A 26,795-nucleotide genomic window follows, 5' to 3' on the forward strand; every position below is an offset into this window, starting at 1 on the left:
TTCGGTCCACCAAGTCCGCGCCGCCCAACGATCCCCGTACATTAACACTATCCTACACCCACTAGGGACAATTTTTACATTTACCCAGCCAATTAACCTACATACCTGCACGTCTTTGGAGTGTGGGAGGAAACCGAAGATCTCGGAGAAAACCCACGCAGGTCACGGGGAGAACGTACAAACTCCTTACAGTGCAGCACCCGTAGTCAGGATCGAACCTGAGTCTCCGGCGCTGCATTCGCTGTAAAGCAGAAACTCTACCGCTGCGCTACCGTACCGTGTCTATCTTCATTTTAAAAGGAAGGAACTGTAGAGGATGGCACAGTGGCATAATTGATAGAGCTGCTGCCTCACAGTGCCAGACACCTGGGTTCGATCCTGACCAATTTCTGCCTGTTACCCACTGCCTAATCCCCTGGCACTAATCTATATGTGGCAGGTGGAAAATTAGCAGCCAAGGAAAGGAAATTAAGGTCAGAGAAGAAAAGCTGATCCTCAAAATGTCACTTGCTACCAGTTCCATCAGAGTAGGACAGCACAGTGGCGCAGTGGATAGAGCCGCTGTCTCACAACACCAGAGACCCGGGTTCGATCCTGATTTCGGGTGCTGTCTGTGTGTGTGGAGTTTGCACGTTCTCCCTGTGACTGCATGGGTTTCCTCTAGGTGGTCTGGTTTCCTCCCACATCCCAAAGATGTGCGGGTGTGTAGGTTAATTGACATCTGTATATTGCCCCAAGTGTGTAGGGAATGGATGAGAAAATGGGATAACATAGAACTGGTGTGAACGGGAGACCGATGGTCGGCGTGGCCTCGGTGGACTGTAGGGCCTGTTTCCACTCTGCGTCTCTAAACTAAACTTAATTTTGTCCACATTTAGCAATGTGAAATTCAGCTCAATTAATAATTTTTCAAACTTCCTTTCAAATATTGACCAAGATTTTACACTGAGGTTAATTGTGGATCTGATGATTATTAGAGAATAAATCATACGACCATCATATCTGTGTATATAGAGAAATATAGAAGTTATAATCAGGGATACTCATTATATGCTTCTTCAAATGTACAAAAATCTAAAATTGCATGGTCTAGAGTATAACATGTTATGTTTGTGGCGTATCTGATGTGCATGGGTAAGTTTGCAAACAGGACAGGACATTTGATTAGTGAGGGTGTCGGTATATGTGGAGAAGATAGGAGAATGCTGGAGAATTCTGTTTGCTTACCCTCTGGTCTGCACACTGAGTAGAGATTTACCTTTCAAATGTTTGTTTTGTTCTTTCAGTCAGATTTGTCGGTGATGCATTAATTTCTAAGCAAACACAGCTTGAGGTGGCAAAGTTTAAAGGAGAGTTAGATAGAGCTCTAGGGAGTTAGATAGAGCTCTAGGGGCTAGTGGAATCAAGGGATATCGGGAGAAGGCAGGCACGGGGTATTGATTGGGGACGATCAGCCATGCTGGCTCGAAGGGCCGAATGGCCTCCTCCTGCACCTATTTTCTATGTTTTTATGTGTGGGTGAGTTTTGTTTACACAGAGGGTGGTGGGTGCCTGGAACGCGCTGCCGGGGGTGGTGGTGGAGGCAGATGCAACAGTGGCATTTAAAAGACTTTTGGATAGGGACATGGATATACAGGGAATGGAGGGTTATGGGTTCTGTGCAGGTAGATAAGTGATGGTTTTGGTATCAGGTTTGGCACAGATTGTGGGCCGATGGACCTATTCTTGTGCTCTACTGTTCTATATAATTAGCTTTAAATAACTTCCAAGTAAGAAATTACTGAAGAAGGACCCTGGCCCAAAATGTCATCGATCCACGTTCTCCAGAGATGCTGCCTGACCGCTGTGTTACTCCAGCACTTTTTTTTTGCAATTGTTAATCATTTACTCAAAATTATTATACAGTGAGGATTATTTTAATAGGTTGCTGACTAATAAATATTTTTTGTTGAATAAATACAGAAAATTAAAATTACCATTTTATAGTGAATAGAAAAGCCAAACCAAAGTTTGTAAAATCATAACATGGCCTAGAAAATGTAAGAACTTAAACCTTACCATAGATGAAATAATTTTGCTTTATTTTTGAAACTCTTGATCAAACCTTCGAAAATGAAATTTTAAAAAGGTTTTCAGGTGACTGTATTTGAGTGAAATTAATCTTATTGACTGACCTGATGGTATGTAATTCAATGAAGGGCGGTTCCTGACACTGGTATCCCGGCATTCGAGATAAAGTAGTACTTTATCAAAATACGAGCTGGGCGATTTCCACTGTTCAGAACAGGCCAGTGCAGAAATTACTTCCTGTAGAAGTTTAAAATGATGAGACACACTATTTAAAGTTAAAGCACACACTATTTAATATGGTGGTCATTATCTCTCTCAACAGTGAAATCACAAAGACTGAAATGTTAATAATAGTTTTAAAAAAATACAAATTGTTGAAGTAGGCACACACTTCATATTTTCGCAACAACACTGATCAATTTAAAAAAAAGGGCATTCGATACATTCCTTGTCGACAAGCAAATTCCTCTTTTGACTTAACACACTCCCAAAAACATGTTTATTTATTAGTGTCTGAAGAAGGGTCCCGACCTAAACATCACATATTCATGCTCTCTACAGATGCTGCCTGGCCCGCTGAGTTACTCCAGCACTTTGTGTCCTTTCAAAAAAAAACCCACTTTACTTTAAAATTCATCTGCAGGAATTTAGGGTGCGCACTGCTTAGAGTTTAAAGGGCAGTATGAGAACCTGGGGATTTGCAGAAGTGACGGCACGTCGGGTTAATCCGTTAACTGCCCCCCCCCCCCCCCCCCTGCCTTGTCGTCGTCCCTGCCTTGCCCCCCCCCCCCCTGCCTTGTCGTCCCCCCTGCCTTGTCCCCCCCCCTGCCTTGTCCCCCCCCAGCCTTGTCCCCCCCCAGCATTCCCCCCCCCATCACCCCCCCCAATTCCCCCCATCACCCCCCCATTCTCCCATCACCCCCCCATCACCCCCCCCCATCACCCCCCCCCCATTCCCTCCCATCACCCCCCCCATTCCCCCCCATCATTCCCCCCATCACCCCCCCCCCATTCCCCCCCATCACCCATTCCCCCCATCACCCCCCCATTCCCCCCCCATCACCCCCCCCCCCCATCCCATCGCACCGTGGGGTGGAAAGTGTTTCTTGCTTGCAGCGACCCTTTATGGTTTTTTTGCCGGAGTTGGTCGGGCGCTAGGACCCGGCGGAACTCGAGGGCCAGAGTTCTGTCAGTCAAAGCGGTCGGGGCGTTATGGGTTGTTGTCTTTGGTGGTGAAAGATACTCGGGTGAAGGGGAGAGTAACTCCAAACACCCACAGCATTCACGGTAAGCCTGCATCTTGTCCAACGGAACGGGAGATTAAACTCCAGGAGAGAAGTTCTTTGCATTTATAGAGAGGGAAGGGCAGGGGATCACAGTAACGTAACCTTACACGGTAGAGTTGGATTATAATGATAGCGGAATGATGAATATCAGAGTTAACGTGATAATGCATTTGCAGGATGGGTGTACAGGCTTGGGAGAGGGTGCAGAGGAGGTTTACCAGAATGCTGGCTGAATTAGGGGGTATTAGCTATAAGGAGAGGTTGGACAGACTTGGGGATTGGTGTCTCTGGAATGCTGGCGGCTGAGGGGAGACCTTTATATTACTGAGGAAAGTAGAGAAAAATTATGAGAGGCATAGAGAGGGTAGACACAAAACCTTTCCCCCTGGAAATATAAACTAGAGGGCATAGCTTTAAGGTGAGAGGAGCAAAGTTTAATGCAGATGTGCGGGACACGTGGGTGCCTGGAATGTGTTGTGGTAGTGGTGGTGGCAGATATGATAGTGGTGTTTAAGAGACTTTAGATAGACACATGGATATGCAGGGAATGGAGAATATATGAATTATGTGCAGGCAGATAAGAATTAGTCTTGGCATCATGTTCGACACAGGCATTGTGGGCTGAAGGGCCTGTTCTTGTGATGTACTGTTCTATGTTCTGTTTAAAAAAGGTAGAAAGCAATAGAGGGGTATTATATGGTATGGTGAAATGGAATGGAGGGATAACAATGGAGAAACAACAAGAACCACAGTGAAACTGTTATAAAAACGGAAGGTCAAGTGAAGAATCTGAACTAAAAACTAAGTTGCTGCCTTACAGCACCAGAGACCAGAGTTCAATCCTGACTATGGGTGTTGTCTGTACTGAGTTTGTATGTTCTCCCTGTGACCTGTGTGGGTTTTCTCCGGGAGCTCCGGTTTCCTCCCACATTCCAAAGACATGCGCGTTTGTAGGTTAATAAGTTTCTGTAAATTGTCCCTGGTGTGTAGGTGGGCCGAAGGGCCTGTGTCCACTCTGTATCTCTAAACTACACCAAACTAAGGAGGATTTCTACAACATCTCCCCTGGTGTAAATAGGAGAAGAATTGAATGAAGTCTGTCAGTTCTCAGCAGAATTAGGTCATTCTGCCCATCAAGTCTACTCTGCCATTCAATCATGGCTGATCTATCGATCCCCCTTTGCCCCATTCTCCTGCCTTTCCCGCATAACCCCTGATACCTTACTAATTAGTTTAGTTTAGAGATACAGTGCGGAAACAGACCCTTCAGCCCACCGAGTCTGTGCCAACCAGCAATCCCCGCATACCTACACAATCCTCTACATACTAGGAACAATTTACAATTATACCAAGCCAATAACCTGCAAACCTGTATGTCTTGAATAAATCGATTTGTACCAGCATCTGCAGTTATTTTCTTATACTGTATGTCTTGTAATGTGGGAAGAAACCGGAGCACCCGGAAAAAAACCACGCAGGTTACAGGGGGAATGTACGAACTCCGTAGAAACAACACCTGTAGTCAGGATCGAACCCAGGTCTCGGGCATTGTAAGGCAGCAACTCTACCACTGCACCACCGTGCTGCCATTTATATTGTGTTTCATACAATATAAATTTGCAGATAAACTTGAATGATAGAGGAAAAAAATTATACTGGAACAAGGGAGTATACAAAATGGGCCCAGGAAACTATAATGCTTGGGTTTTTATTTCTAAAGGAGCAGTCAGTGAGAGCGGAGCTACCCGGGAGCATGGGCAATGGAATATAAGTATAAAGGCCGACGATATTGAGGAGGAGTGAAGAGCTCTGACAGAAATGGTTGAGCTTACAGAAGAGGATCTTGCCTTTTACATCCAGAATCAGGTTGGTGGAGAATTCTGTGAGTGAAGTCAACACAAAAAGCACCACCAGATATTCATGATTGAAAGGGAAAGATTTTTAAGTGATAGGAGCAGAATTAGGCATTCGGCCCATCAAGTCTACTCCGGCATTCAATCATGCCTGATCTATCTCTCCCTCCTGACCCCATTCTCCTGCCTTCTCCCCATAACCCCTGACACCCGTACTAATCAAGAATCTGTCAATATCTGCCTTAAAAATATCCATTGACTTGGCCTCCACAGCCTTGTGGAGGCCAAGTCAATGGATATTGAGTTCCACAGATGGACAAAGGTTCCACAGATTCGCCACCCTCTGACTAAAGAAATTCCTCCTCATCTCCTTCCTAAAAGAATGTCCTTTAATTCTGAGGCTGACCTAGACTTTCCCACCAGTGGAAACATCCTCTCCACATGCACTCTTTCCAAGCCTTTCACTATTCGGTACGTTTCAATGAGGTTCCCCCCTCAATCTTCTAAACTCCAGCGGGTACAGGCACAGTGCCATTAAACACTCATCATATGTTAAACCAATCATCCCCAGGATCATTCTCTTAAACCTCCTGTGGTCCCTTCCAGAGCCAGAACATTCTTCCTCAGATACGGTGCCCAAAATTGCCCACGATAGGGCCAAATGCGGCCTGACTAGCACCTTATAGAGCCTTGGCATTACATCCCTGTTTTTTATAGTCTAGCCCTCTTGAAATAAATGCTAGCATTTACTCTATCTATTCCTTTTGTTTTAGGAGTATATGATCGTGAGGGGAATAGATTTAAATGCAGAATCAGAGAGGGGAAACTGCGGCCTTCCTCTGACTGGGAGGGCATTAGGGCAGGAGGAGGGGGAGAGAGGATGAAGCTATGGGAGGATTGAGCAAGTGCATGATGAAGATAGACACAAAAAGAATGGGCGATGTTTCAGGTCAGGACCTTTCTTCAGACGCTCATGAACAAGTGCTGAGGAAGCTGATGGCCTGAGACTAATATAGATCAGCAAGCTCTGGCTGAGAAAGCTCTGGTGTATGTCAGGACATGGGAAGCAGACATTATAAATAATTTGTTAATGGAGAGGTTTAGACAGGATGCTGGCTAGCAGAGTTGTGGAATAGCCAAGTGGCGGGCTGGTGCAAGGACACAGACTAATGAGACAGGCGAGGGAGCAATTTTTTTAACACAGAGGGCGGTGTGTGCCGGGAACATGCTGCCGGGGGTGGTGGTGGAGGCAGATATATGATAATAGGGTTTATGAGACTTTTAGATAGGCAAGTGGATATCAATGGTTCAATGGTTTCTTTATTACCATGTGACAAAGTACAGTGAAATAGTTTTTTTGCATACAACTCAGCAAGACTATCGCCATACATTAGCACAATCCCCCGGTTACACCAGAATGTACAGAACAGCCCCCTGAGTCTGTATACAAGAGTCTCCATTTTGGCACCGTTTTGCAGTCCCAGCTGCAGCTGGCCACAAAGGCCTGTTGCAGCCGTCACCTACACCCCTGTCGTCCCGCAAACTGTTGTCCCACTCCTTGCACGGCCCTCTTCAGCCCTTGTTCCCCAGGGGGAGCCTCACGCAGATGACCTTGAGGGCATGGAAGCTAAGACCCCCAGTTACCGGGCCATTTGTCAAGTGACCGCCATCGTCTCCCTCCCTCCCCCGCAGAAATGAGTGTAACTTGCCATCATACATTGTGGGCCGAAGGGCCTGTTTCCGTGCTGTACTGTTTTCTGTTCTACACAATCTACTGGAGGTGGTGGTGGATGTTAATGAGAAAATAAGGAGTCATACATTTAGTTCAAGGGTGTTTTCTTGTCATATGTCCTGAAACAGAACAATGAAATTCTTACTTGCAGCAGCATAACAGATATGTAAACATGTAAATAGACAAATAGATAGACAACAATAGTGCAAAAATAATGTTCCCAAGTCTATATAGTTCAGAACCTATTTGGAGGCTGTAGTGTTAGTTGTGGGGAAGAAGCTTGTTCCTGAACCTGGAACCTGGACATTACAGTTTTCAGGCTCTTGAACTACCTTCCCGATGGAAGGAGTGAAAGGAGAGTGTGGCCAGGGTGGTGTGGGTCTTTTTGAGGCAGCTCCTCCTGTGGATCCCTTCGATGGTGGGGAGATCAGTACCCGTAATAAACACCTCGTTTGTCCATTTCCCTCCACGGATGCTGCCTGACCTGCTGAGCATTTCGATTAATTTTTAAGTGCACCTTGTGGTTTGTAGCGTCTGCAGTTCCTTGCTCGAGATTTCAGCACCAGTTTACGTGGCCACAAATATTCCCCACAAAAACCTATAATAAACAACCAAAGAAGTTCAGTATTTATTTGAAAAAAAACAGATAAACAGAAGCTTTCTTCAGATTCCATTCCAGAAGTCTTGTGAATCATCGACCATTCATTTAGATTGGAAAATATCACCTATCTCCTCACTATTTTTAAAAGGGCGAGAGAAAGAAACCAGTTAGCACAACATCTGTAGTCAACATAAGAACAGAAAGCGCTTGGAATGTCCAGCAGGTCTGACAGCATCTGTGGAAAGAAAAGTAAATATTTCAGGTCAATCACCCTTCATCAGAACACTGCGTAGATCTAGTTACCAGCATCTGCAGTTCTTTGCTTTTCAATCTGTGAATGAAAAATTATTAGAGTCTTGTAAATTAATGTTTGAAAGAGAATGCCACCGTTTAGTTTATTATTGTTGCGTGTACTGAGGTACAGTGAAAAAGCTTTTATGTCGCGTGCTATCTAGTCAGCGGAAAGACTATACATGATTACAATCAAGCCGTCCACAGTGTATAGATACAGGATAAAGGAATAACTAGATAAAGTCCAGTATAGACCGATTATAGATAGTGCGAGGGTCTCCACTGAGGGAGATGGGAGGTCAGGACTGCTCTACAGCTGGTGAGTGGACAGTTCAGTTGCCTGATAACAGCTGGGAAGAAACTGTACCTGAATCTGGAGGTGTGCTATTTCAAACTTCTGTACCTCTTTCCCCATGGCAGAGAGGAGAAGAGGGAGTGTCCATGGTGAGACTGGTCCTTGATTATGTTGTTGGCCTTGCTGAGGCACATGAGGTATAGATGGAATCAGAGGAAGGGAGGTTGGTTCGCGTGTGGACTGGGCTGCGTCCACAACTCTGCGATTCCTTCCGGTCTTGGATGGAGCTGTTCCCAAACCAGGCGTTGAATGTTTTTATAATTTTACAAGATGTGGTGTTACCTGTCGACCCCTAATTGCTCTTGAACTGCGGACTTGATTATAAGGGACTTCCTCAGTGTCATTGAGTGTGGAGTCCCAAAATATGGGTTGGGGTAATGAGGGGACGAGGGAACCAAGTCTGCAGATGGAGCATGTTACTATTGCCCTTCCCAGACGGGAAAGACCTGGGTTTGGAAGATGCTTTGATAAGGTACTGTATATCACTCATTCATACCTGGATAACCTAGCTAAGGCTTTTTGTATAGGTGGCCAAAGTAATGATCTGATACCCAACAAAATAACTTGTATGGACTTCCAGAGAACATTTGATATAGCCCTTATAAGACACCGTTGACAAAAATTGTTAAAAAGCAGAAATCTACAGTTCCTTGAAATCTGGTATAATAATGGAGGTTGAGTAACTTTACATCTGTGGAGAGGTAAATCATGGATGTTTCAGGTTTTGGCAGGTTATGGTCCATGTTAGGCAGGTAACTGTCCTTGTTGGGTATTTGGTTGAGTCAGAGATAGCTCGAAGTAGAGAGGGACACAAAGTGCTGGAGTAACACAGCGAGACAGGCAGCATCTCTGGAGATGAATTGATTAGTGAGGTGCAAGAAGAATCTCCATGAAAACCTTGACTATTTAATGTAACTACTGATAACTTGGATTTTGGGGAAAAAACTGTGGGAAAACTTCATACATTGTCTATGCCTTCAATAGTGTTCTAGTCAGTGGTGTTCACACCTGTCTTTAAACAAAACACCCTGGCCATTCATGTGCCCCCCCCCCCCCCCGGAGTGAAATCCCGTCCCCTATTGTGGTGTTTCTCATAAGGACAGCATTTAACATCCATCCCAAACAAGTTTTCAACTGTGTAGCTTGACACGTTCCTTTGTCACATTAAGGCTGAACTGGGTAAGGATGTCAAATTTCCTTTCCTGCAGAGTATTAGTGAAACTGTGGGATATTTTATGACAATCCATTGAGGCGGCACAGTGGTGCAGCGGTAGGGATGCTGCCCTACAGAGCTGGAGACCTGGGTTTGATCCTGACTAGGGGAGTTGACTGTATGGAGTTTGGACGTTCTCCCCATGACAGCATGGGTCCCCCCCCCCCCCCCCCCCACATTCCAAAGACGTGTCAGTTTGTAGGTTAATTGGCTTGGGTAAATTGTCCCTAATGTGTAGGATAGAACTAGTGTACGGATGATCATTATTCGGTGTGGATTCGTTGGGGCGAATGGCCTGTTTCCACGCTGTATCTCTAAACTAAACTAATATGAAAAAACAATAAAAGGTTGAATTATGACGTTTATTGTCAATCTAAGTGTCGCAGATGGGCCTTGCAATATCTAATTTGGTGTTAATGCATAAACAAGCTGTGACTTTTGACACAGGTCTTTTAACTCGTGGAGTGAGACGAGTGAGATTTTTGCGTAGAATGAAACTGTTCGTAGTAACTTATTAACAGTGTAAAATGTTACTCATTTAAACCCCTCCGAGACAACATTGTGAGCTTGCTCTACCCACTGAACCTCAGACATGCAGGTACAAACATACAAAATGGTGAGTACGTTTGTCTCTGCCTTACAATAGTGCCATGTATTTTTTATAAATTTTATAAATCATTTGTACTGAAAAAACATACTTTATATTTTACATAATTGTACTTTTCAAATGCGAAGGAGTTTGATTTTTTTAATATTTTGATCGGTGTGTTGCATGTGGATATCAAAGCTTCTTTGAAGGCAGCAGCCACATGATCACCCACAATTACTCAAAGGTGCCAGTCAGCTAGTGATATGCAACATGGAACATTTTCAGAGAGTCACAAAGAACTGCAGCAGTTAGAGACTTGGGGCGGCATAGTGGTAGAGTTGCTGCCTCACAGCGCCAGAGACCCGTGTTTGATCCCGACTATGGGTGCTGTCTGTATGGAGTTTGTACATTGTCCATGTGATCGCATGGGTTTTCTCCATGTGCTCCAATTTCCTCCCGCACTCCAAAACATACAGGTTTGTATGTTAATTGGCTTCAGTAAATAGTGTAAATTGTCCCTAGTGTTGAGGATGGTGCTACTGCACGGGCGATCGGTGGTTGACGCGGACCTGGTGGGCCGAAAGGGCCTGTTTCCACACTGTATCCCTGAAGTCTAAAGTAAATAGTAGATTACACTGCAGTACACATGTCACCACATTTCTAACGCTACCTTGTATACTTCAAGTTTAAAAATCCTTAAAAATGTATAGTTGTGACATGGTCTTAAAGGCCTATTGTCCTGAGGGCGGCACTGGGTCGGAGTTCCTGGCGAAGTTGTCGATGTCCTCCACCGTTGTTCCATGCTGCTTAAGGCCATCTCCGATCCGCGAGCTCGGATTTTTGGCCCGTGCTCTCTATATTTTGATTCAGTACGTGTTCATGAGTCCAGGGGGGGGAGTTAGAATCATCTCACGTCTTTCCATGACAGGTGGACTTGCGTCGCCGGAAGGTTTCAAAGACCGAGGAAGAAGTTTACAACATCGTTCAGGAATTGACTTTGGTGATCAGTGGAGAGGATAGTCGTTTCCAGCCCATTTCCCACTCAGGGATTAACAATGATAACATCAAGGTAAATCCTGCTAGTTTTACGGTTGGCTCTGCTATCTGTGAAATTAAAAGCTTCATTGAGTATTATATTTGGAACAAGAAAGTTGAATACCAGTAAAATGGCGCAGCTGGTAGAGCAGCTGCCTCACACTGCCAGAGACTCGGGTTTGATGCTGACCTCGGGTGTTGTCTGTGTGTGTGGAGTTTGCACGTTCTCCCTGTGACTGCGTGGATTTCCTCTGATTTCCACCCACATCTCAAAGACAGTAAATTGCTACCTAATGTGTAGGGAGAGGATAAGAAAGTGGGATAAATTAGAACTTGTGTGAACGGGTGATGGAGGGAGGGGGGGGGGGGGGGGGAGAGGGAGGATAAGGGGGGTTGAGGGGGATAGAGGGGAGGGGAATGGAGTGGGGGGGAGGGGAGGGAGGGGGGATGGAGTGAGGGGAGGGGAGGGGAAGAGGAGAGGGTGCTGCACCAATGCAGGAGAGGTTTGGGCCCAACGGGTCCACTTGGTCTAGTAACTTCTAAAATTCAATTCTAAATCTTTTTGTTGCCTTAAATCAAATGCCTTTACACAGTTTAACTATGAGATAACAAAAAAAAACTAGGCATGCAGATGCCAGTATATAACAATGTGGTTAGGGATGTTTTAGCTTCCTTTGTCCTTCATCGGGATGTCCGCGCCGATCGGCTGGTCGAATTTCCCTCCTGTGGCCGGGGCTCTGGAACTCCGGTCTGGCCAGAGCCAGCAGAACAGATAAAACCAGAAAGGTTCTGAAACTAAAGCTGGTGGAAAATCGGTAGTGGGCCTGTATAAGCATGTTGTTAGAAGCAAGAGGTTTTCAGCAAATTATCATTGACTTCTCCAATGACCTGGTCATAACTCCTTTATCGGAGTGCAGTTGGCATCTCCACTTCTATTACCTTCTTCCTTTGCATCACATGTTGGGCCTGAAATAAGGTGAATGGATCTTTGGGAGTTAGAATGGGAGAGATCTAAGCAAAACTCTCTGTTTTTTATTATCTCTTTGCACTGCTATCAGTGCAAACTTGCTGACATGTGTTGCGAATGCAAATAAACTTTCTATATCTGTCCCAGTTGCAGCCCTAAAGGTGTGGTTTTGTAAGACTTCATATCTGAAAATGGCAGGCAATATGTTTATTGCACCATTTTTTCACCCTGTACCATCAATGTGTAGGAATTTGCAAGACTTTTCGCAAAAACCTGTTTGTTAAACATTGTTGGGCAAAGTTCAAAGGAGATGTTTTTAGTTTTTACACAGAGGCCACAGTTTAAGAATAAAGGGTAGGCCATTTAGAACGGAGATGAGGAAGAACTTTTTCAGTCAGAGAGTGGTGAAGGTGTGGAATTCTCTGCCTCAGAAGGCAGTGGAGGCCAGTTCGTTGGATGCTTTCAAGAGAGAGCTGGATAGAGCTCTTAAGGATAGCGGAGTGAGGGGGTATGGGGAGAAGGCAGGAACGGGGTACTGATTGAGAGTGATCAGCCATGATCGCATTGAATGGCGGTGCTGGCTCGAAGGGCTGAATGGCCTACTCCTGCACCTATTGTCTATTGTGCCTGGAATGCGCTGTCAGGGGTGGTAGTGGCATTTGAGGCTTTTAGATAGGCACGTGGATGTACAGAGAATGGAGGGACATGGATCATGTGCATAAACTAATCAGAGGAGATTAGTTTAACTTGGCATTATGTTTGGCACCGACATTGCTGATAGGCATGTTCCTGTGCTGTGGCGTTCTATGTACAGTGGCTTGGATCTTTCTGCTTAGCTAATTTACCACTAAAAAAGCAAAACTATACTTCTGTCTGGCAATAGTGAACTAGTCAAAACATTCCTTCGACAGCAGCCTTGACTGGAGAACTCGTGGGTCCTGGCACCTTTCCAGATCGCTGTTTGAGGTGAAATCCAATGAGTTCATTTGCACTATGTACTCAATAAGCCTGCACTACATCGCTAATGTGCACACAACAGTCAACAATGTTTCTTAGACTAGGTATGGGAACAGGAATTATTTAGTTGAGCTAATCCCAATGTCTCTGGGAAGGAGAGTTTGTCTCGTCTGCTTCCCTTTGGCCTTGAGGCTGCATGATCTGAAGCCTCAGGATTTACTTATTCTTCCAAGTAAGCAAGATTATTTTTCTCAGCACTAATTGTTTTTCTAAGCGAGCCAGCTTATTCGATGAATTCTGTTAGCAGTGGACTTCATTTTAGCTGAGAAGCCTATTTTAACCTCTACATTAAACCTGTTGAAAAGATAACCAGAAATTATTTTATAACCTTAATAGGCTAAGGTTTATATACAAACTTAAAATTAATATTAAAGGTTATATAACATTAACCTTTTATATATTAAACAGGTTAAATATATATAACCTATTTATAACCTATTAGGTTATATTGTGTTGCTGTTTAGACTTTACATTTAGAGTTACAGCGCAGAAACAGGCCCTTCAGCCCGCTTAGTCCATGCCGACCAGCTCACCCCATACAAGAGCACTATCCTACACACAAGGAACAATTTACAATTTTACCAAAGCCAATTTACCTATGAACCTGTATGTCTTTGGAGTGAGGGAGGAAACCAGAGCTCTCGAAAAAAACCCACGCAGTGATACGGAGAACATACAAACTCCGTACAAACAGCACCTGTAGTCAGGATTGAACTCAGGTCTCTGGTGCTGTAAGGAAGCGACTCTACTGCTGCACTACCATGTCTCTGTGCTGCATAACAATAGGTTCGATTGTGTTGCTATGTTCTGCAATAAGCAACTTTTACTTCACCACATGGAAAAGATTCCAGCAATACCTTAACATTTTATTCTCTCACTAGTGTTCTAGTATTCATAGAGAGTGGAAGATTATATGTGCTTCCGATTCCTTATCCCATTAAGGAATTCCTTCTGATTGCATTCTATATGTTGCCAATAGACAATAGACAATAGACAATAGGTGCAGGAGTAGGCCATTCAGCCCTTCGAGCCAGCACCGCCATTCAATGCGATCATGGCTGATCACTCTCAATCAGTACCCCGTTCCTGCCTTCTCCCCATACCCCCTCACTCCGCTATCCTTAAGAGCTCTATCCAGCTCTCTCTTGAAAGCATCCAACGAACTGGCCTCCACTGCCTTCTGAGGCAGAGAATTCCACACCTTCACCACTCTCTGACTGAAAAAGTTCTTCCTCATCTCCGTTCTAAATGGCCTACCCCTTATTCTTAAACTGTGGCCCCTTGTTCTGGACTCCCCCAACATTGGGAACATGTTTCCTGCCTCTAATGTGTCCAATCCCATAATTATCTTGTATGTTTCAATAAGATCCCCCCTCATCCTTCTAAATTCCAGTGTATACAAGCCCAATCGCTCCAGCCTTTCAACATACGACAGTCCCGCCATTCCGGGAATTAACCTAGTGAACCTACGCTACACACCCTCCATAGCAAGAATATCCTTCCTCAAATTTGGAGACCAAAACTGCACACAGTACTCCAGGTGCGGTCTCACCAGGGCCCGGTACAACTGTAGAAGGACCTCTTTGCTCCTATACTCAACTCCTCTTGTTACGAAGGCCAACATTCCATTGGCTTTCTTCACTGCCTGCTGTACCTGCATGCTTCCTTTCATTGACTGATGCACTAGGACACCCAGATCTCGTTGAACTCCCCCTCCTCCTAACTTGACACCATTCAGATAATAATCTGCCTTTCTATTCTTACTTCCAAAGTGAATAACCTCACACTTATCTACATTAAACTGCATCTGCCATGTATCCGCCCACTCACACAACCTGTCCAAGTCACCCTGCAGCCTTATTGCATCTTCCTCACAATTCACACTACCCCCCAGCTTAGTATCATCTGCAAGAATGGTCTCAACCCGAAACATCACCTACCCATGTTTTCCAGTGATGCTGCCTGACCTGCTGAGTTACTCCAGCACTTTGTGCATTAACCAGCATCTGCAGTTCCTTGTTTCTACCTGATGTAAAACTATCTCCCTTCCATACTACTGGTCCTTCCATGGTAGAGTAAAGAGTTGAGACATGATGTTGGTGATATTCCATCATTGTAGCAAACCTCTCTCTAGTTCCTCACAATCTCCTGCTATTTGTAAGACCAGCAGGGACACAGTCAAGAGAGTTCAAGTAAGAGCTCGGAAATTACTTTATACAAAAACATATTTTTTTCCGGTGAGTTTTTGCGAAAGATACGGAGCATGAAATGGAGGAATTTCGGCACAATGGAGCCAAAGGCATTCCTCGGTTTTTGAAGAGGAGAGGTAAATGTCAAGGAGTGGTGTTTGTTATTTAAGGAGACTTTGAAGTCCTAAATAATAACTGGATATAGTTCAGTTATTTATGGTCTCAACCAGGGGCAAATCATCCTTTTTCTGCGGGTTTTTTTCTGAATTCATTTGAACTCCCAGAGCCATGAGAATGATGCTGAAATCACCTGTGATGAAAATCATTACAACTTAATTTGAGTCCAGAAATTTGGTTTGACCAGCATTGTGCTGTTAGGAGCATAATAGGACCATAAGACTTAGGAGCAGAATTAGGCCATTCAGCTCATCATGGCTGATCTATTTTTTCCCACTCAGCCCCAATTCTCCTGCCTTCTTCTTGTAACCTTTGACACCCTTACTAATCAAAAACCTACCAATCTCTGCTTTAAAAATACCCAAATTACCTTTCGCGTTGGGACCCTTCTTGAGACCCAAAACGTCACCTATCCACGGCCTCCGCAGTCTGTGACAGTGAATTCTGCAGATCGCCACCTAAATTCCTTCTCATCTCCATTTTAAAGACATGTCCTTTTATTCTGTGGTTGTGTCCTCTGATCCTGGACTGGCCTACTCCTAGAAACAACAATGAAGAACTGACGTTGTTTTTTTGGTCCCATTAATGTCTACCTAGTATCTATCGGAAGAAGATATCTGTCTGAAGAAGGGTCCTGACCCCAAAAGTTGCCTACCCATTCCATTCATGATCCTATTGAGTTACTTGAGCACTTTGTGCTTTATGTATGATTTCCGCTTCTGCAGTTGCTTATGTCTCTAATATCTGATATTGTTGAGAGTTCAAGTCTGTTTGATATCTGAGTTGATATGTAAATAATACCTTGGTATTTCAAAAATGTTTCTTTATGTAATTATTTTTCATTAATTGAAATGTTTGTTATTTTGTACAGTTTTGTGATTATTCTAGTACAATAGTTTTAAATCTGACTTAGGGCAGATTTGGGCAATGAATTGGGCAATGTTGAATTAAAGGTCTATTGTACAAAGATGTGAAGAATGGGTTATATGCACATTTAATTATTTTACAGAACTTTGAGAGATACATTATTCCCTGTATTAAGTTGTATTGTTTTATTTCGTACATATGAAGACAAATTCCATGTTCTCAGTCTCGCTGATTTTCTCCCAACACATATCATTTTTCTCTGAATTAATGCTGCTCTGAATTCTCTGATTTTCTTTTCTTTTGAATGAATGGTTTATGTCGACTTTTCTTTCTCGAAACATCATGATTTGTTTGTTTTGCTAGGACCAGCTGGCTGTAGTTGCTAAATGGTCAGCAATTCTGTCAGGGAAACGAGTAAAGGCTGCTTCCATCCAGGTATATCTCTGGCAATTGCTTCCCACAGCTCTACCCTCTCATCCCAACGCTTTCCCATTCTCTCAACTTCAATCCATTTTGTGACGCCCCGGAATATTTCCACTTCCTGCTGTCTCTAGATAATACCATCTCTCCCTTGTTTTATCCATATTTCAAGACCTTTTCCACGTCCATATTATCCAACTGTGTTAACAATGTTAAAAAAAGCACAATGTGTGCTGGAGTAACTCAGTGATTCAGGCAGCACCTCTGAAGAACGTGGATAGGTGACATTTCGCGTTGGGACCCTTCTTGAGACCCAAAACGTCACCTATCCACGTCCTCCAGAAATGTTGCCTGACCAACCGAGTTACTCCAGCACTTTGTGTGTTTTTGTTTGGAAAAACCAGCATCTGCAATTCCTTGTGTCTGTTATCAATGCATATCCTACCATTTGCGACAAGATTACTTACTTTGGTTTAAAGATCTTTGCTTTATTTTGGCTGTTTCCAAAATCCTTTAGATATTTTCAGGTAACAAATCCTATTTCAAAGAACACAGTGAGCATAGAAAGCAAATATTTATACACAATGTTCTGCTGGTTTTTCTTTTCCCCCATTGTGTTTCTGCATGCTTTGATATTAGATTCACGGAGATTGAAGTGAGCATTTCCCAGTACACATCAAGCTTACCAGCCAAAATGCAAATTTTTATAGAGCTTTTCAATATGTTTGATGATAATAGTCTATGCCAACAATGGAGGGATTTGAACAGGGGCGTGACAGCAAAAATAATTTGTCAGCAAAATAGAACACATCTGACGTACATAAAAAGAAATGCTTAGCAACAAGGACAAAGCAAGATAAGAATAACTTCTGAACAGACGTTGAATCAAACCAAACTTTCATTGTCAGCACTGTGGAAACTCCACAACACATAGTTCCTTGTATTCAGTCTCGCTGAAACCATCCCGTGCAGGGCTCATTGTAGAGAAGGGTCTACATTCAAAGGAAGTAGGGTACAAAATAGATTGATGTACAATAATGGTATTTTTCCCAATACAAATTTGTCTTTTCACCAGACCTAATTCGATCAGCTGGGTTCTATCAATATAGATAAGCATCTGCAACTGAGAGTTGACTTTACCAACCCTCATTAGATTTAAACACGTTTTAGAAGCATGCTACACAGGACTTATTCTCAGCAAATCCTCAGGGCGCCACACTGGCGCAGCAGTAGAATTGCTGCCTCACAGTGCCAGAGAACCGGGTTCGATCCTGACTATGGGTGCTGTCTGTAGGGAGTTTGTACATTCTCCCGGTGACCATGTGGGTTTTCTCCAGGTGCTCCGATTTCCTCCCACACTCCAAAGATGTGCAGGTTTGTAGGCTAATTGGCTTTGGTAAGTTGTAAAATTGTCCCTTGTATGTAGGATAGTGCTCGCGTACTATTGCTGGTCGGCACGGGCTCGGTGGGCCAAAGGGCCTGTTTCCGCACTGTATCTCTAGTCTAAAGTCAATCCCATCAATCAGGGCCTAACCACAAGTGGTGTTCAACATGATTGACTGTCAGCTGTCTGTCACAGCTGAGTCAATGAATAATGGCTGCTTGGGTGTGATATCTAGAGGTAGTGACTCTCAGTAAAGGCTCAGTGATTGGTGAAAGGGTGAATGCAAATTGAAATTCTATTTACATGCACAGGGAGAATAATGTTGATTTACAGATAGTAATATTCTCCAATCCTTTTATTTTAAAACTATCTCCATGTGCTGATCTCCCACTTAACACACCACTGCCTTACTCTCTCAAACAAGCTAGCTACTGATTATTAATGACACTGCTGTCCCAATATCAGTGATGTAAAGAGCAAACCCTGACTGGCTTCAAACTGTTTAGGTCAGATGACTTCTAGTCATTGATGATCAAATTGGACATAGTCTTTAGAAAACCATTTCAGTTTTAATCCAAGTATTATTTCAGACATAAAGTGCTGGAGTAACTGAGCAGGTCTGGGGCGGCATCACTGGAGAACATGGAGAGGTGATATTTCGGGTTGGGCTGTTCCGAAGGAGGGTCCCGACATGGAACGTCACCGGTCCATATCTTTCAGGGATGCTGCCTGACCTGCTCAGTTACTCCAGCACTTTGTGTATTAACTAGCATCTGCAGTTCCTTGTTTCTACATCTATAAAGGGCAAACCCAGATTAGCTTTGAACTGTATTGATCAGTTGACTTTTAGTCATTGATGATCAAATTGGACACGCACTTTACAAAACATTTCTGCTTAAATCAAAGTATTATTTAAGGCGTAGTTTGTAGTACTGGCCAACTGCCACGTGTGGTGGTAGGCAGTAGATAGGACTGTTTGGTGAACTTTTGTAACTTTGTCGGTGCTAAAAGTGGCGACACTTGTCTGCTGCTTATGTGAGGTCTGCTATGCAAAACAAAGCATTTCCCTGTACTTAAATATATGTGGCAATAAAATATCATTGCATCATTGATTGAATCATTGGTCGTACCCCAACAACAAATTCCTTTGTTAGTATTTCAAATGTCCGTGTGGATTGAAACGTTGGAGGGATATCGTAGTTTCCAAGTGGTGTCCTGCTCTTTCTTAGGTTCAGTCACCATCTCAGCTCGTCGTCATGATCCCGGTGAGAGGTCTGGCAGCCTACATGGAACGGAGAGTGCGGCAGTGGCGTTATTATACGCTGAGCGGCTCCAAGCTCATCTCGCCGGTCCGAGAGCCCGAGAAGCTGCACCAGTGGCTGGAGGTGGATCAGTTCCTGAAGAGTTCTCAAGAATGGCATCAATCAGATGTCACTATTGAAGGTGACATTGTCCCATCCAAAGTCATTGTCATCTTCAAAGCCTTGCTTGAGAACACAATCCAGTCTTCTAAATTTCAAGGTAGGCAATCTATCTATATTATTTAATTTAGTTTAGTTTTTAGTTTAGTTTAGAGATACAGCACGGACAAAGGCCCTTTGGCCCACTGAGTCCGTGCCGAACAGCAATTGCCGCACACTTAAATTATCCTACACACTAGGGACAATTTACAATCTTAACAAGCAAATTAGCCTACAAAACCTGTACGTCTTTGGAGTGTGGGTTGAAACCGGAACTCCCGGAGAAAACCCAAGCAGGTCACAGGGAAAACATACAAACTCTGTACAGACAGCACCTGTAGTCAGAATCAAACCTGGGTCTCTGGCGCTGCAAGGCAGCTAGTTTACCACTGCGCCTACAATTATCATTCCCCTTACACATTAACTCTGTGATGCAGGCATTTTTAAGATGAATGCTACTCAACAATGGTTTGTTTGTGCCTGTTAAAATGATCTCCATTGGGTCCACTTGCAAATGAAGCTCACTTAGCTGAGATGCTATTGCAGCCACAGACCACACTGAGCCCCAGCACATTTCACAATGAAGAAAGTTGCCAAAAGGAAGTTTCAATGGTTTTGTTGGCAGACTTCACTGAAATGCTAATGGATCATCGAATGTTCAGACACAGTCATTGTTCTTCTCTGACCTTGTGCGGGTGACCTGCAATGTGTGTGATCCTTGCTATTCATCGCCAACTTTTCTTTAGTCAAAATGAGTTAGGAAAGTTTTTGAAACGGGATGAGGTGCACTTTTTTTACCTGCTGCAATTTGAATGTGCCTTGAAACACATGGATTTTGTGTCCTAGTTGGTAACTTCATCTTATCTTTCAGTATGGTACACAGTGCCAACCCTGGCACGAATCACAATTTCAAAGTGGGGACACGTGTTGTCCAGCTGGAAAGGTGCAGAGAAGATTTATGAGGATGTTGCCATGACTCGAGGGCCTGATCTATAGGGAGAGGTAGAGCAGGCTAGGACTCTATTCCTTGGAGCGCAGGAGAGTGAGGGGTGATCTTCTATTCCTATCACATGAACATGAATCTTGTAGAGGTGTACAAAATCATGAGAGGAATAGATCAAGTAAATGCGCAGTCTCTTGCCCAGAATATGGGAATCAAGTACCAGAGGACATGTTTAAGGTAGGAAAGATTTAATAGGATACTGAGGGGTAACGTTTTTACACAAAGGGTGTTGGGTGTATGGAATGAGCTGCTGGAGGAGGTAGATGTGGAAGGTACTATCACAAAATGCTGGAGTAACTCAGCACGTCAGGCAGCATCTCGGGAGAGAAGGAATGGGTGACGTTTCGGGTCGAGACCCTTCTTCAGACTGAAGAAGGGTCTCAACCCGAAACGTCACCCATTCCTTCTCTCCCGAGATGCTGCCTGACCTGCTGAGTTACTCCAGCATTTTGTGAATAAAAACCTTCGATTTGTACCAGCATCTGCAGTTATCTTCTTATACCGACGGTACTATCACAATGTTTAAGAAACATTTGGACAGGTACATGGATAGCACAGGTTTAGAGGGACATGGGCAGGAAGGACTAGTGTAGATGGGACATGTTGGTCGGTATGGGCAAGCTGGGCCGAAGGGCCTATGACTCTATGATGAGGAACTGCACGTCACTGCATGGGCCCACCAGATGTCATTTAACATTAGCACTGTCTGAACGTTAGGCAGAAGTCTGAAGATAGGTCCCGACTTGAAACATCACTTTGTGTCAATTTCAAAATGATATTTTAAACAGGTTTTACAGAAATATTGGACAACCCTGCCCTGACATCCTTCCCAGATTTTACACGTGTTAGAGACACGTACGTGTATGTAGACCTTGAGATTCCCTGAGAAAACTCTTGCTCAGAAGGTTAGCGATTACCCAGACTGGATGGTAAGGAAACATACCCACCTTCCTGATTGAAGGGAGTGGAAATTCAGTGTGATTCAAGCTGATTCAGTGTGATGCTTGCAGGATGTGGGAGGTCAAGGACACTTGGTGCCTCTGGCTGCTACAAGTGCGAGAGGTGTATCCAGGTACAGCTCCTGAAGGACCGTGTTGGGGAACTGGAGAAGCAAGTGGATGACCTCAGGTTCGTCCGAGAAACGGAGTCATTCCTCGACAAGTCCTACAGTGAGATTGTTACACCGAAGGTACTGGAAGAGAGATGGTGGGTGACGCTGAGAATGGGAAGGAAACATGGAGTGCAAAGGTCCGTGGGTGTTGTGCCTCTGGAGAACAGGTTCACCCACTTGGAAGCTGTCGGGGAAGAAGACATTGCCACACTGAGCGGCAGACTGGCTTGCGAAGCAGAAAGTGCTGTTGAGCCAAAACCAAAGAGGCCGACGTCAGGCAACGCCGTGGTAGTAGGAGACTCCATTGTGAGAGGTACGGACAGGGGTTTCTGCAGCAACAGACAGGATTCGAGGATGGTGTGCTGCCTCCCTGGTGCCAGGATCCAGGATGTCACGGACAGAGTGCAAAAAATCCTCAAGGGCGAAGGTGAACAGCCGGAGGTGGTAGTGCATGTTGGCACAAACTATGTCAGAAAGAAAGGGATGGATATTCTGCAGCGTGACTTTAGAGAGCTCGGAAAAATGCTGAAAAGCAGGACCTCCAGGGTGGTTATCTCCGGTTTGCTTCCAGTTCCTCGTGCTGGCGAGAGCAGGAACAGGGAGATACACGACCTGAATGTGTGGCTGAGGAAATGGTGCAGGGGGCAGGGATTTAGATTCTTAGATCACTGGGATCTATTTTGGGGTGAGGGGGAATTGTACAAAAGGGATAGATTGCACCTTAACAGGCGGGGGATCAGCATTCTGGCGGGCAGGTTTGCCACTGCTACATGGGTGGTTTTAAACTAAATAAGGGGGGGGGGAGTGGTGTGAAATGGGATAGTCAAGGATGGAGTTAAAGGGAAAGAGAGTAAAGGGATAGTTAATGATCCCAGAATTAACGGGAAAGAAAGCTCACAAAGGGATAGGAGAGTATGGCCAAGTGTAATAGGGATTGATGTGAAGGGTGAGATGAGTAAGGAATTAAAAGTATTGTATATGAATGCGCAAAGTATAAGAAGTAAAGTAGATGAGCTTGAGGCTCAATTAGAGGTTGATAGATATGACATTGTGGGGATTACAGAGACGTGGCTGCAGGAGAATCGGGCCTGGGAACTTAATATTCAGGGTTATACATCCTATAGAAAGGACAGGCAGGTGGGCAGAGGCGGTCCCTTGCGAGGGAAGACATAGGGAAATTCAGTCCCTTGCGAGGGAAGACATAGGGACTGACGAGGTAGAGTCACTGTGGATTTGGTCGAGGAATTGTAAAGGCAAGAAGACACTAATTGGTGTTATCTACAGACCCCCAAATAGTAGCCCGGATGTGGGCTGTAAGATGCAGTAGGAGTTAAAACTGGCATGTAACAAAGGTAATGCCACTGTGGTGATGGGCGATTTCAATATGTAGGTAGACTGGGAAAATCAGGTTGGTTCTGGACCCCAAGAAAGAGAGTTTGTAGCGTGCCTCCGAGATGGATTCTTAGAGCAGCTTGTAATGGAGCCTACCAGAGAAAAGGCAATTCTGGATTTAGTGTTGTCCAATGAACCAGATTTGATAAGAGAACTCAAGGTAAAGGAACCGCTTGGAGGTAGTGATCATAATATGATTAGTTTTAATCTGCAATTTGAAAAGGAGAAGATTAAATCGGAAGTGTCAGTGTTGCAGTTGAACAAAGGAGACTATGAAGGCATGAGAGAGGAGCTGGCCAAGGTCGACTGGAAAGGGATCCTTGCAGGATTGACGGTGGAACAGCAATGGCAGGAATTTCTGGGCATAATCCAGAAGATGCAGGATCAATTCATTCCAAAGAGGAAGAAAGATTCTAAGGGGAGTAGGAGGCTACCGTGGCTGACAAGGGAAGTTAGGGATGGAATAAAACTAAAAGAAAAGATGTATAACACAGCAAAGAGTAGCGGGAAACCAGAGGATTGGGAAACTTTCATAGGACAACAGAAGGTAACAAAACAGGCAATACGGGCTGAAAAGTTGAAGTACGAGGGAAAGCTGGCCAAGAATATAAAGAAGGATAGTAAAAGCTTCTTTAGATATGTTAAGAGAAAAAGAGTAGCAAAGTCAAATGTGGGTCCCTTGAAGGCAGACACGGGTGAAATTATTATGGGTAACAAAGAAATGGCAGAAGAGTTGAACAGGTACTTTGGATCTGTCTTCACTAAGGAAGACACAAACAATCTCCCAAATGTACTGGAGGACAGAGGATCTAGGGGGGTAGAGGAACTGAAAGAAATTTTCATTAGGTGAGAATTAGTATTGGGTAGACTAATGGGACTGAAGGATGATAAATCCCCTGGGCCTGATGGTCTGCATCCCAGGGTCCTCAGGGAGGTGGCTTAAGAAATAGTGGACTCATTGGTGAACATTCTCCAATGTTCAATAGATTCAGGATCAGTTCCTGTGGATTGAAGGATAGCTAATGTTATCCCACTTTTCAAGAAAGGAGCGAGAGAGAAAACGGGGAATTACAGACCAGTTAGCCTGACTTCGGTGGTGGGAAAGATGCTCGAGTCAATTATTAAAGAGGTAATAACGGTGCATTTGGATAGCAGTAAAAGGATAAGTCCAAGTCAGCATGGATTTATGAAAGGGAAATCATGCTTGACTAATCTTCTGGAATTTTTTGAGGACGTGACAAGTAAAATGGATGAAGGGGGGCCAGTGGATGTAGTGTATCTAGACTTTCAGAAAGCCTTTGATAAGGTCCCGCACGTGAGATTGGTGACTAAAATTAGAGCACATGATATTGGGGGTAGGGTGTTGACATGGATAGAAAATTGGTTGGCAGACAGGAAGCAAAGAGTAGGAGGAAACGGGTCCTTTTCAGAATGGCAGGCAGTGGCGAGTGGAGTGCCGCAAGGCTCGGTGTTGGGGCCGCAACAGTTTACCATATATATGAATGATTTGGAAGAGGGAATTAGAAGCACCACTAGCAAGTTTGCGGATGACACAAAGCTGGGTGGCAGTGTAAACTGTGAAGAGGATGTTAGGAGGTTGCAGGGTGACCTGGACAGGTTGAGTGAGTGGGCAGATGCGTGGCAGATGCGTGGCAGATGCAGTATAATATAGATAAATGTGAGGTTATCCACTTTGGCGGCAGAAACAAGGAGGCAGATTATTATCTCAATGGAGTTAGATTAGGTAAGGGGGAGGTGCAGCGAGACCTGGGTGTCCTTGTACACCAGTCACTGAAAGTTGGCGTGCAGGTACAGCAGGCAGTGAAGAAAGCTAATGGAATGTTGGCCTTCATAACAAGAGGATTTCAGTATAGGAGTAAAGTGGTTCTTCTGCAGTTGTATCGGGCCCTGGTGAGACCACATCTGGAGTCTTGTGTACAGTTTTGGTCTCCTAATTTGAGGAAGGACATCCTTGTAATTGAGGGAGTGCATCGTAGGTTCACGAGATTGATCCCTGGGATGGCGGGACTGACATTTGAGGAAAGATTGAAAAGACTAGGCTTGTATTCACTGGAGTTTAGAAGGATGAGAGGGGATCTTATAGAAACATATAAAATTATAAAAGGACTGGACAAGCTAGATGCAGGAAAAATGTTCCCAATGTTGGGGGAGTCCAGAACCAGGGGCCACAGTCTTAGAATAAAGGGGAGGCCATTTAAAACTGAGGTGAGAAAAAATGTTTTCACCCAGAAAGTTGTGAATTTGTGGAATTCTCTGCCACAGACGGCAGTGGAAGTCAAATCACTGGATGGATTTAAGAGAGAGTTAGATAGAGCTCTAGGGGCTAGTGGAATCAAGGGATATGGGGAGAAGGCAGGCACGGGGTATTGATTGGGGACAATCAGCCATGATCACAATGAATGGCGGTGCTGGCTCAAAGGGCCAAATGGCCTCCTCCTGCATCTATTTTCTATGTTTCTATGAAATGCTTGTCCTCTCAGAGGAAGGAGACATGTGAACAAATAGTTTTTTTTAAACAAAAAACTGCCCAACATTTGTGTATTTTTTTCCAAATGGCCTAAAGTACATAAATGTGCACAGTTTGAGGCTAGCGATACATTTAAAACAGTCAGAATTCAGGAGTGAGTAATAGGCAAATCTTATATTTTCTTTCTCTGCTTTCATTATTAACATGATTTCACTCAATGTCCAGTGACGGGAAACCCTTTGCACTATTGAGCCTGTGCTGCTCCTTGTTCGTGTTGGAGACACATACGTGTATGACGGCCTGAACATGTATAAACAGTCTGAAGAAGGGTCTTGACCCAAAACGTCACCTGTCCTACTGAGTTACTCCAGCATTTTGTGTCTATCGGTTCCTTACATCTGTTACATCTGGCTTGGTGTTCCTCTACACACAAACCTCTACCATATTTCTGCAATATAATATTGTCTGCTCCAGCTGGAAGTATTGACTTTTGGATAAACCATTGTACAAAGACCCCTAATGGGCTACCAAATCCATGTGTTTAATGGTTGGCGTGGCTGAATGGCCTAGTTTTGTGCTGTATCTCTCAATGACACAAGTAGCACTCTTGAGTAGGTGTTCTGGATCCCATATAATTTCTTTAGAAGCACACAGGAAATGGTAGAGCCCTGGGGAGCATTGTAGAACAGAGAGAACAAGAGATTCAGGTACATGGTTCCAGGAACGTGCTGACACAGGTAGGCAGAGTGGTGAAGAAGGTATTTGGCACACTTACTTTCATCGGTCATGGTATTGAGTTCATGAGTTGGGACATCATGCTACAGCTATCTAGCCGAGTACTAAAGACCTGTGCTGACCAACTAGCTGGAATATTCAAGGACATCTTCAACCTATCACTTCTGCGGTCTGAACCTTCTCACCTGGTTGGCATCTATCGTACCAGTGCCTGAGAAAAGCAAGTGACCTGCCTCAATGACTAATGTCCAGCAGACATGTCGGGGACCCTTCTTCAGACTGAAGAAGGAGCAGACTGAAGAAAGGTCCCAACCTGACACGTCACTTGTTATTTCCCTCCACAGATGCTACCTAACCTGCTGAGTTCCTCCAGCACTCAAGATTCCAGCATCTACAGTTCCTTGTGTCTACAAAGGTTTGGAGGAATTGGGTCAGGCATAGGCATGTAGCATTTGCTCGATTAGGGATCCTGGTTGGCATGGACGAGTTGGGCCGAGGGGCCTGTTTCCGTGCTGTGTTTCTCTACGATTCTAAGCAGAGCATTGGCTGTAGCATGCTAC

The 26,795-nt window shown here is 44.3% G+C and overlaps 1 protein-coding gene across 5 annotated transcripts in view; it reads left to right on the forward strand.

Moving 5' to 3' along the window:
• The first annotated feature begins 3,263 nt into the window (after positions 1-3,263).
• The window catches only part of mab21l3 (mab-21-like 3), a 36,898-nt gene continuing 13,366 nt past the window's right edge, over positions 3,264-26,795 (forward strand). The window contains exons 1-5 of one of the 5 annotated variants that reach the window (XM_078408701.1): positions 3,264-3,357; positions 5,077-5,222; positions 10,919-11,059; positions 16,606-16,677; positions 19,276-19,567. In XM_078408701.1, the coding sequence (XP_078264827.1) occupies positions 5,175-5,222; positions 10,919-11,059; positions 16,606-16,677; positions 19,276-19,567 (553 nt within the window). In that variant the 5' untranslated portion in view covers positions 3,264-3,357; positions 5,077-5,174. Of the gene's footprint in view, positions 3,358-5,076; positions 5,223-9,922; positions 10,018-10,918; positions 11,060-13,084; positions 13,182-16,605; positions 16,678-19,275; positions 19,568-26,795 lie in introns of those variants that run through there. The other 4 variants (XM_078408703.1, XM_078408702.1, XM_078408704.1 and 1 more) reach the window with 4 other exon arrangements.

This window comes from Rhinoraja longicauda, chromosome 12 (assembly GCF_053455715.1).
Source record: "Rhinoraja longicauda isolate Sanriku21f chromosome 12, sRhiLon1.1, whole genome shotgun sequence".
Classification (NCBI taxonomy): domain Eukaryota; kingdom Metazoa; phylum Chordata; class Chondrichthyes; order Rajiformes; family Arhynchobatidae; genus Rhinoraja; species Rhinoraja longicauda.